This window comes from Mercenaria mercenaria, chromosome 15 (genome assembly GCF_021730395.1).
Source record: "Mercenaria mercenaria strain notata chromosome 15, MADL_Memer_1, whole genome shotgun sequence".
In the NCBI taxonomy this organism is placed as follows: domain Eukaryota; kingdom Metazoa; phylum Mollusca; class Bivalvia; order Venerida; family Veneridae; genus Mercenaria; species Mercenaria mercenaria.
The window spans coordinates 27054092-27066274 of record NC_069375.1 but is presented as its reverse complement, the minus strand read 5'-3'; the positions used below and the strand labels follow the sequence as shown (position 1 = coordinate 27066274).

Sequence of the window (12183 nt, the reverse complement as noted above, 5' to 3'; positions counted from 1 at the left end):
TGCACGTTGATTCCCCTATTTTATGATTTTATCGTATTTTAAATTTTGCTTTGCTTCGAAAACAGTAAAAGCTGAATCATTTAATAATCTAAATCAAAAACGTAAACATTGTTTTTCCCATTTGATGGAAGTATCATTTCATGCATGCTTTTGATTTTATTTCTTCAAAAACTTAATAAGCGGAGTTTTATTTGTGTTTTCTGTTGTTTTTGCTGGGTTTAACATCACCACGAAACAATTATATGTCATATTGCAACTTTTCAGCTGTTGGTGGTAGTGGGAGACCCAATGTGTCCTTCCGCGCATTATTTCCTTCCGGGTTTACACCTTGGTAGAACCACCGACCTTCCGTAAGCCAGCATTAAGAATTCAACGCTCCGGGCAAAGCTCAAGCCCGCGCCGGTGAGGGGAAAGTGATTATGTAAAATTCACCATACATACTTTAAGTTTTGTCTATTCTATTCTAAAGCATGTGCATTTTCGAGATGGTGTAGTTTGCTCAAAGACCTCAGAATATCAAGAAAGTTAATTTGTTTCAAAGTATAAAGGATGAAAATTAGAGTTTATATTTTACCCTAAAAGGTGTGATGGAGTCGGTTTGAAACATTAATGCAGTTAGATAAAATTTACAGTAACATTCTCAGACTTGTTAAAAGTCATCTACAAAATTTATTATTGCTTTGATGTTGCCATCTAATTTTCAGTGAATATATGCAGGAAAATAAGTTAAAGAAGTCGCAAACCCATTGAATCGCTTTATCCGTTCACGAGAAAAGATCTCTAGTGATTGCTAAATAATGAATGTGTAGAAAAAATCATGTTAATTTTACAAATTGTGTCAGAAATAAAAAAAAGGTTAATCGTATGTAGTATACAGAAAACAACTGAACATTTTATTAAATAGATTTAATAGATTGGTTTAAACAGTATTTATTGTGATAATTGCAGTTATTATATATATATATATATTTATTTGCGTTTTACGGCGCACCAACACAGTATAGGTTATATGGCGCCAAACAGGACTACAAATTTTGGTTTCACATCTCATTTACATCGAAATAAAAACATGAGGTATGGAATCAAAATTTGAATACCTGCCGGAATCACAGAGTTACAGCAGAACGAAGTGTTAAGACCCTATTAGTCGCCTCTTACGATCATGCAAGGGTAAGGCAGTAGTTTCAATTCTTTTCATACACAGATCGCCCCAGAACCATATAAATAGAGGATTGAGTAGGAAGCTATAAACATTTTTAGAAACTTTCTCCCTATACCTAATGGTAATTCTAACGGTAACAAAATAAATAATCCATCGTACACGTTCTGCTTAAGAGACCATCTGTATTAAGGAAAAACCTGTGTTATAAGACCATTAATTTTAAGTCCCTCTATAGTACATTTCATATAAATTGAACCTGTATTAAAAGACCACCGGTCTTATGAGACCACTTTTTTGCTCTCCCTTAAGAGGACTCTTAAAACAGGTTTCACTCTACTTCGTTTATCTATATGGTATATGACATAAATTTGCCAAACTGTAATTTCAAAATAGGTTGAAAAAAAGGATTTATTTTGGATAATAAAATTTAACTGTTTATATAAAGTAATATCTAAACTGTTAACACTTTACTGTGCAATGATACATAAGAAGTTAGGATAGGAAGGAAAGAAGCGAAATAGACGAAATGACGTTGATAGGTTTTAGGACTTTCATTAAAGCTATGTAGAAGGGCTCAAATAGCAAAGGACCTGGGATACAAAGCTACTGTCACAGCTATGTGTTCTAAAAGTTTAAACTACGTATCAAATCTCTTTGTCCTCTGTATATATATTTATATATTTATATGGCAAATTAAACGAGTTTCGTTGCTTCTGTGATGATTCTGCATGCTTCAAGTTGGATTTTCTCAAGTTCAAGTTCATCGTGCTGGTTAATGTTATCCCACACGATATCAGAATACTCCAGAAGAGGCCGTCTAAAAGACAAGTAAATAGTTTCAAGACACTTGCGGTCAAGAATGAATTTTAAGGATCTCATTATGTTGATACGTTTCCATGCTTTTTCTATAATACTGCCAATATGTTCGTGTCAGTTTCCGTCATTTGAAAATATAATTCCAAGATGCTTTTGAGACGTTACCTTGTTGATTCGAACACCATGCATATACAAAGATGGTTGCAAGGTTTTGTTAATTTGACAAGAAATGAGAAGAGATTCAGTTTTTAGGGTTGAATTCATCAAGTCACTCATTTGCCCACTCATCTATTTTCATCAGGTCTGAATAAAGGGTTTCGGCTGCAGTGATCGGATTGTCAACAAAAATGCACAAACTAGTATCATCAGCTCAGAGTCAGATAGTTGAACTTATATTGAGGACAATGTCATTAATAAAGACGATGAAAAGAAGAGGACTAAGAATAGAACCTTGTGGTACACCTGCTGAGATATAAACAATTTGAGAAGAACTTCCAGGAAGAACCACTTTCTGCTTTCTCTCAGATAAATAGTCACGAAACCAGTTTAACAGGCATCCAGATATACCGGCAGATTCCAGCATAAACAAAAGAACTGATGTGTTTTTGGATGGTGGTATAAATTGTTTAGTATCTTCCAATAGTCGGATGTTTTAAGGTTTTCATTTTGTAGTTTATGTGATAGTTTTTCTAAAAGTTGCGTTTTTGTATTTCGTAATGATTGTGTAGTTTTGTTTCTCATTTGTTTATAAATGTTCCAATGATGTTTATTTTGGGTTCGTTTGGCCTCATCATAATTATGCTCTCTTTCTCTGTCGTATATGTTTTCTTATGTCGTTATGCATCCATGGGGGGGGGGGGGGGGGGGGGGGGGGAAAGGGGTCCGATTGTCTTTGTCTTATTGTTACTAAATTGTTCTAAGATTTTGGGGTCTCCTGTATTGATTACACTATTTATGTTTGTGTCAAAGGAAAGGCCAATAGAGTTTTCTATATTTGACAAAAAAGGAGGAGGAGTTTGGAGGGCGATAGAGTGTACCATAAAGAATGTTTTGACGCATGATTCTAAGTTCTATCCATATACACCCGCAGATCAGATCTCCGGATAGCTGGGATATGACTTTTAACATAAACAAGAACGCCGCCATGGTTGTCTCCTGATCTGTCCTTTCTGAAAGGTGCAGCATAATTATCAAAAGTGATAGAGTCACACTAAGTATCATTACTTAACTAAGTTTCAGTGAAAGCAATGACACCGAACTGCTGGAGTTCTCCCTGTAATATATCTTGTATATGGAAAAAAAAACTCTGAAAATTATAATGTACGAAAGATAATGACTTCTTAAAACTATCTAAGAGATCAAAAGTAGATGACAAAGAAGATGACGACGATGACGAAGAAGGTAGCCTACTGTTTGTGACATGTCCTGGGTTTTCGTGGACAAGAATCAAAGCCATTCAGGTTATCAGCTCAAAAATTGTAAATTGTTTCAGACCCTTTATCTTCATCTGGAGTGCAACAAATAGTCCTACCCTCGCCCTATGTAAGATTAAGTCTACAAACATGAAGTAATACCTGGACTGAACAAACTGTAGAGTGAGGCAACCCAGAGTCTAAGATGACCTATAGAAAAGGAAAAAAAGGAAAGAAAGAGTAAATGTTTGAAAATAAAAGTAATGATTAGTACAATAATTGGATCGCAAGTGTGCATTTTATTTCGATGTAAGCTTCACGACAAGATTGACTACACATTTACTTTTTATCATTTTGAAGTTGTGTGATAAAACAAATTTAGTGCTATATCGCCATTGTGTACATTTACTACACATCCGTATGTACCTAAAATGGACTTTGATTGTGATTGGTCATTTAATAGGGCAGACCATTTACGTGTGTGTGTTTTTTTTTTGGCTTTCACGATATACACGAAGCGCTTGGATAGTTATTCTTACAACGCGTGTTTATGAATGGAATAGTTTACTATATAGTGTATTTATGACTGAATTGGGACTTAGAAATGTATTTGAAAGGTATTATGTTTAGATTTTAAGTGGAAAGTCTGTACTAGCCCTACTGTCGCAAAATAAATATTCAGGATATAATTTGTGCATTCACTGAACTGTGCTGAAAAACAAATAAATATAGGTCTTTTTTTATTTGGATATGGGATAGCCTTTATAAATTCATTAAAGGATGTCAGGATATAAAACGAAAATAAATTGTAAGGATCTGGATATATAGACTAGAAAAGATATACATTGTGGAAGAATTGCTTTGACAAGGTGTTCAAGGATGTGTGAGCTACAGTATATTTTTATTATACTGTTCAGTAAGTAAAATGTAGAACATTATCATTCTTGTTATCTTCCAAATATTTAATTAAGTTGCATGTACTAATGCAATTATGGAGTCTGCATGTGTAACATATTTTTTAATTATGTTTAAATCTTACAACCATTTTAAATAAAGAAATAGCAAGCACAAGCATTGTTTGTGATCCATATATTTGTAGCTTTAAATTTAGTAATCAGTATTCTGCAAAACACTTGTAGTGAAAACTATTTTCTGCTCTCTCAGAATACAATCTGAGATTACTATTTAAAATATAACGCTAGTATACAAATTAACATAATTTCATGTGTAACAAATATTTACATGGTTAATATTTACAAAAAAATAATAGTGTACATTCTGCAGTATAGTGCAGAAGTGGCGTGGTCCTATCACAGAACAGAAATCAGTTTCTAATCATTTTGTTCAAAGATGATCATTATTATTGCCTGTAAGTTTCAAAGTGATATGGCATTAATGTTGTTAGAAGTAAAACCGTGGTGTGATTTTGTTAGGTCTATACATGTGTGCTATTCTCAATTGTTAAAACTTAAGTATATGTAATTTTAATGTGTCATGATGTAACTAAAAGTACACTACAACAACAACATTTAGAATATAAAGCTAGTAAACAAATTAACATAATTTCATGTGTATCTACATGTTTAGAATATACACAAAAATAATAGTGTACATGCTGCAGTATAGCACAAAAGGGGCGTGGTCCTATCACATTCTAGTTTTTTTGTTCAGAAATGATCGTTTCAAAGTGATATGGCATTAATTTTGTAAGAAGTAAATTCATGTTGTGATTTCGTTAAATTTATACATGGATGATATTCCCCATAGATAAAATTTAAATATATGTAAACTTATTGGGTCATGATGTAACTAAATGTACACTGTAACAACAACAACATAAACTTTCCTACCCATTGCTTCCTCCCTAAGAGAACAATGCAGCGTTATTCAGTCTCTCTGGATAGAAATATATTTGATCCGATATCCTAAATAAGTAGCCTGTATTTAAATAACGGCACCCTTTTCTGCAGATGATCCAGGTAGAGGGTATAAAATTAGCGATCAAACGTTTTTTATGTATATAAACGCGTACATTTTGTTAATTTAATCGATTGTCAATCCAGTTTACTTGTATGTGACTTCCTGTAAAGTTAATGCAGTACAAGTCTAAATGATAAATATTATATGCCAGTTAAAACATAATAATGTTGAGATAATTATTTTCTCTTTCCATCTGTACAAAACTCTAGATTAAATAATGTTTTCAGCCTATATATAAGTATATAAATTTCATGGCTTAAAATTACATATAATTGAAAATAAACGTGACAATGTAAGAACATCACACTTCTTACGGAAAGCAAATGACGTCTGCAATTGACGTTAAGGTACCAGTATGTTCTGCTGCAGCTGACAGATAATTATTGTAACCAAGACATTGACTTTGATTTCCTGGAATAATCCAAACGATGCATTTCAATATTGAATATACAAAAAAAAAAACAGTTTGAAGTAAAATTATTTTTCAAAGGTCGAGTTGTTTTACCATGTAATACTTAGGTTGAATAACTTTCAATTGACTTTTGATTTGAAATGAATTGACAAATTTATCTTTCATTACGAAAGAGGTAATATTCCAAAGGACTTTATGTGAAAAGAACAAACGCGGACATAGGATTAAGTATCTTACCATCTAAGATGTGTTTTGTTAAACGCCGATCTTTTCATGGTGAGGGAAAACTTCAGCACCCCTCAGGGCATATTTTCATCCCTAGTAGGCACCTGGCTTTTTCACCTCAAGCGAGATTAGTGTAGAGGTAATATTGGTTAGGGAAAAACATTCTAAGTCATTGACCATAACCACTTGGCTACGGAGGGGCCTGACAATATTCGGTTTAACTTTAAATTAAACAGGTACTGATTTTCATCTCCTTCTTTTTCTTCTTCGTCTAAATATTGTTGTTATCATTATTATTATTATTATTATTAATATCCTATATAATTATCATAATTATTATTATTATTAGTAGTAGTGGTAGTATTAGTAATAGTAGAAGTTATATAAGACTTGTAAGAATTATGACGAGCACGTGGGTGGACAGCAGATCAGGGGGTGTGGGCAGTCTCAAAGTAATTGCACTCTTTAATTATGTCAGGCGTAGCAATTTCCAATAAAATTTACACCTACATTTTGAACGTCCTTAAATTTATTGATAACTTAAACATAAAAATAATCATATGAATAATAAAACCAGTCAGATCTACTTCATATCAAGACAACTTAGATACAGATGTGCATCACGGGTGGTAGGGGTGATCTATTAGAATATCCTTTGGAAGCGTATGAAGCAACCAAGCAAAATGATAGCTGACTGGGTTTGATTGTATCTGTTCATAAGCAGTAAGGAAATAGCCAACATCCCACACGTCTCGGCTAACACCAGCTTAAGCGGAATTCTGTTATTGTAATGGAATGGATACTATGATCCCAGATGGACAAGATAAAATAACAACAGAGTCCAGGTACCGGAGACATTTTATAGCTGCTACAAGGCACATAAAGACTGCTGTTGTGATAGAAAATAAAATCTATAAGATCATTTGGAATCATAGAACACCATCAAGAAAAAAAAATAGCAGTCTTGAGTCTGTTCAAGAGAAACATTGAAATGTGCAACAACTCTCATGCCCATTAGCACCCGCTTTAGCGGAATTCTATTATTCGACTGGACTCCATGATCCTAAAGAATTAGAAAATATAACAATACTGAGTTCATTTAAGTTCACATTTTTCCTTGTTCAGCAGCGACCTTGTGAGAAACCGCTGCTTAAATACATAGACAATGACATTCCTTGCATTGGCCGTCTAAACCAGGCGCAAAGTAGGCAACATCCAGCATCAACCTAAACTTTGAAAGTCATTTAAATCTTCTTTTAGTCCATCCCTGATGTACACAAGAACCTTGTGCATAAAATCGCAATAATATTCCCGTGCAAATTAGGTAAATAAGAATAACATAAATAGGTCTGATTATATGTAAGTGTAAATGATGAAATACTGTTTTATATATTCTCGATTCATATAACTTTACTTGGTGAAAATATTATCAATTTTATGCCGGTAATAATAAAATGAAATGGAGATTTCTTATTCTTTGTTACGTCGCAAGACGCCTGACGTCATTTTCGTTTACGTACATTTGTTTCCAAAATTAATTTAACAAATTTATTATATACCTTTGTTTTTCAAATATCGAATCCGTGTTATTGAGGAAGGCAAATTAAATATGTATATGTATTTCTTGTAATAAGCGAGATGAAAATTATATTTTCACAACGGAAAAGGTAGGAAATCAAAATAAGGAAAATGTGATCGTGTTGATGCTGACACTTTATATCCGAAATTCATACAAGAAATCAAAACGGCACACGATTAAACTAACTTCAGTACAGAATAAGAAGCCCATTGAAAACCTGTGAATGTTTTATCAATTATTTCATAAGAAACGCTATAAAATGTATATTTCACTTTTCGCATTTTTGATTTTGACATGTGATAAGTACTCTACCAGAAAATTCTTTACATTCTTAAATGCGATCATTTATGTTCTTCCGACTCTTTGCCTCGAAGACTTATGCTCAGATTAATCATATACATAAATTGGCTTGAGGATATGGTAACATTTTTAATCTGAAGGGGCCGGCAAGTATAATATTTTAAATCCAGTTTAGTTAGAAGACTTAGAAGACTTTTGCAAAGGGCGCACCAGCACCATTATTAGGTACTTAGGAAAATATCGCTGCTGAGATATCGAACCATCAGAAAAAACAACTTTATGATGATGAACCTTTAATACTTTGAGTTATCATATAAAGTGACTTTCATCAGTCCCTTTATTTGAACTGAAGAAATGTTTCGATGTTATCATCAAACTTTTGCATGAATGGGGTCTGTTCGGGTGCGACTGTTCCACTGTACCAGGAAAATATCGCTGCTGAGATATCGAACCATCAGAAAAAAGAACCTCATGGTGCTGATCCGAGAGCTTATGTTGCACTAGTTGCTCAGAACATCTAAAGACTTCAGGATCACGTAGCTAATGGACATACAGAGCCACGGAGCCAGCGCAAGACACACGAAACGGCCTAGCAGGTAAAATGTATATGGTTCATAAGGAAGACCAATCCAAAGACTTATCCGATCCAGTTAATTTAAGAGAAGTAAATATGAAACAAAAAAGGATTTAAGTATCATATTTATTTATGTGGCCTAACTTGTTTAAGTGTTCATACAAACGTTTTAGAAAACCCCCGTATTTTTTATTAAGTAAGCTGTTCACTGTCGCCTTCGTCATAATTTGTACAAGTCCATTAGTTGTAGTACTAATGATATTATTATAAAAAATGACTGCACACACACTCTATTTATATAAGTATTTTATAATTAGTTTTTTCTGCAGAAAGCTCAAGATTAAACCGCACTTCAATATTTTTTGCAAGATTCAATACCTCGTATAATCAACCGGAAAAGACATAAAAAGGTCGTTAAAACCGAAGTCCAATATTAAGTATAATGAGAGTGCATGAAGCAGCTGTATTGCTTTTGTTGTTGACAGTAAACGGAGAAACTAAGCATTTCAAAGATTGTAAACTGCAATGTTTTTCCGTTACAGGAAATTAACCAGATTAGATATAGTTCGGCGGACAAAAACCGCCGCCCGTAAAATAAGCAAATATCAAGAAGGTACTGATAACTAAACAATATGGTGCTACTGAAATTTAGGCTTAATACTAGGAAAACCTTATACGTGACAATAAAACCTGAGAGAAGACATCATATTTGTGTCAAAACATAGTAGTACTGAGTTATATAATCCGAATAAAATACTTTGAGTTATCATATAGAGTGACTTTCATCAGTCCCTTTATTTGAACTGAAGAAATGTTTCGATGTCATCATCAAAATTTTGCATGAATGGGGTCTGTGTGGGTGCGACTGTTCCACTGTAGATACTAGTAAAACACCTGTCTCTGTAACTGGCAAGGCCTAAACTGTCTTTCTTATCTTTTAACATTTGCTGGAGGATTGCTTCTCTTTTTGCTACATCGTTATTATAGCCTGTTAGCTCTGCTAAATGTGATATCAAAGCATCTTGAAAACGAAGGAAATCCGGCTCTGATACGACTGCGTTCACATGGTCAATCCATCTATGACAGTCGGATTCCATTTCGTTTTGTTCTTTTGGTTCATCCGACAGTTGCCCCATGATATATCTGTAAAACAACTATGTCATAAAATTTGTTCTATCAGTCTTCAAATAATTTCCTTTCGTCTGTCCTAACGATCGCACTCAGTCCAAACAGTCCTTGAGTTGCAAAATTTGAAAGGACTAATTTGATTGTTTCTTAACGTTGCAATAACTTATGTTAATCAAAGCACTGAAAGTGCTGACAGCAAGGGGTTCATTGCAGCATTGCAGATCATAGATGTCAGTTGGAAATACAAATGTGTCCATGGGACACAGATGCCCCCACTACATGACATTAAAATGACAATTTTTTCCCAGGTCAGGGGCCATAACTCCTACAATACTGAATGAATCCGGATGCGAAACCCCAGGTGCACAATTGCACATGCTGACCAACATTCCTGTAAACTTTGGTGACTCTAGGTCAAATACTTTTGGAGCTACGCGCAACACAATATTAAAATGACAAATTTTTAACTAAGTCAGGGACCATAACTCCTACAAGACTGAATGAATCCGGACGCAAAACCTCAGGTGCACAACTGCACATGCTGACCAACATTCCTATAAACTTTGGTGACTCTAGGTCAAATACTTTTGGAGCTATGCGCGACACAACATTAAAATGACCAATTTTTTACTATGTCAGGGGACATAACTCCTACATGACTGGATGAATCCGGACACGAAACCCCAGGTGCACAACTACACATGCTGACCAACATTCCTGTAAAGTTTTGTGACTCTAGGTCATATACTTTTGGAGCAAGGAGCGACACAACACTAAAATGACAAATTTTTACAAAGTCAGGGGCCATAACTTCTACAAGACTGAATGAATCCGGACGCGAAACCCCAGGTGCACAACTACACATGCTGACCAACATTCGTGTAAAGTTTTGTGACTCTATGTCAAATACTTTTGGAGCTAGGCGCGACACAACATTCTCGGAAGGACGGACGGACGGAAGGAAGGACGGACGTTCTAACGAAACGGTATTTATGTGTACCCCTATTGTTCTCTCCATTGTTCTATCAGTCACATAAAAAGAAAAAGGTCACATAAACAGAACGGAATGAATGACATCAAAGAGAAAGTACCGTTATGAAGTCACTTAACCATCATTTCGCGGGCACGGACGGACGGACGACGGTTCTAACGAAACGGTATTTATGTGACACCCCCATTGTTCTCTCTGTTGTTCTAACAGTCACATAAAAAGAAAAAGGTCACATAAACAGAACGGAATGAATGACATCAAAGAGAAAGTACCGTTATGCAGTCACTTAACCATCATTTCGCGGGCACGGACGGACGGACAAGGGCAAATCTATATGCCCACCCTCCCAAAGTGGGGGCATAAAAATGTATACACTCAGTAATACCAGCCTATTAAGTACCACCATTAAATACATTCAAAAACCCTCTTTGATTTCAACTGACTTTCAGTAAGAACCAGTAGAGTGTGAGTCACGACTTGTGACAACTTTTTCACATAAACAGGTCAATTGCCAAGACTTAGTGTACGGTCATTGGAGTGAGTAACAGAGATGAACCCCGCAGAGTTGAACGCAGTTGAAGGAAATATCAATATCTCACTTTAGTCCATGATGTCTAACTGTTGAATGTTGGCAATTATTACCGCTGATGCGCAAGACCATGACTAAGACATGACCACTCGTAATTACAAACTTACAGAAAAGTCAGATTAACATAAAAGCTACCATTATACTAACTGTACAATAATAACAACGAGGAGATGACTACTCAATAATTAAAATCTCTACAACTTGCTTCCAGTGGTTTGTCAAAATCGTGGAGACACTTCTAAAGAGGAATTCCGGAATATTGTTTTCGAAAGGATTTTTGTTACAAATCCGAAACGTGCGCCGAAAAACAAATAACCCATATTGGCGTATTTGTTATATATATTGTATTAATATTGGCTAATTGTATAATCATTTCAAAACAGTAACTCTGTTTGGTATTTATTCTATCACTTGGAGAAAGATTATAAATATATTTTTCTAAGTCCGAATTGAAACTGATTCCATTTGTAGTCTGTTCCACTGATATTATCTTAGCAATAACAGCGTCAGGGACAGTAAATTTGAAAAAAAAAAAAAAAAAAAAACACACTGAAATTCCAATTTTGAGAAATTCCCGGAAAGTGTTGAGCGGATGTATCGCATATATTTAACACTTCATCATATGAAATTTTCAGCCTGCCGATTCCATTGTTCCTTTGATAAAAATGAGTAAAACTCGGGTTTCGGGACACTAAATGTTGAGGCCCCCCCGCAAAAAAAAAAAAAATGCATACCTTGCGCGACCTGTACCGCAGTATCTGCAAATGACAAACCTAAATCATGTCTATATTTTTAAAGCATATGACCAGACGAAATAAATGGTTGGAAAAAATGTGTCTCATAACTGTTACTTATTCCGCAAATTTGAGCTGAATCCGGATGAATGGATGACCGTTTCAATTTTTTTCTGACTTCTGTTACCTCAGGTAAGAATTTAGACCTGGCCGCCTACATTCGATTCAAGCATTTATTCATTTATTTTACACAATAATTATTTGTACGCAGGAATCCTTAA

The 12183-nt window shown here is 34.7% G+C and overlaps 1 protein-coding gene across 1 annotated transcript in view; it reads right to left on the bottom strand.

Moving 5' to 3' along the window:
* Positions 1–4462: 4462 nt before the first annotated feature.
* The window catches only part of LOC123549552 (senecionine N-oxygenase-like), a 30976-nt gene continuing 23255 nt past the window's right edge, over positions 4463–12183 (bottom strand). The window contains exon 4 of the mRNA XM_053524853.1: positions 4463–9603. Within this exon, the coding sequence (XP_053380828.1) occupies positions 9255–9603 (349 nt within the window). The 3' untranslated portion in view covers positions 4463–9254. The remainder of the gene's footprint in view (positions 9604–12183) is intronic.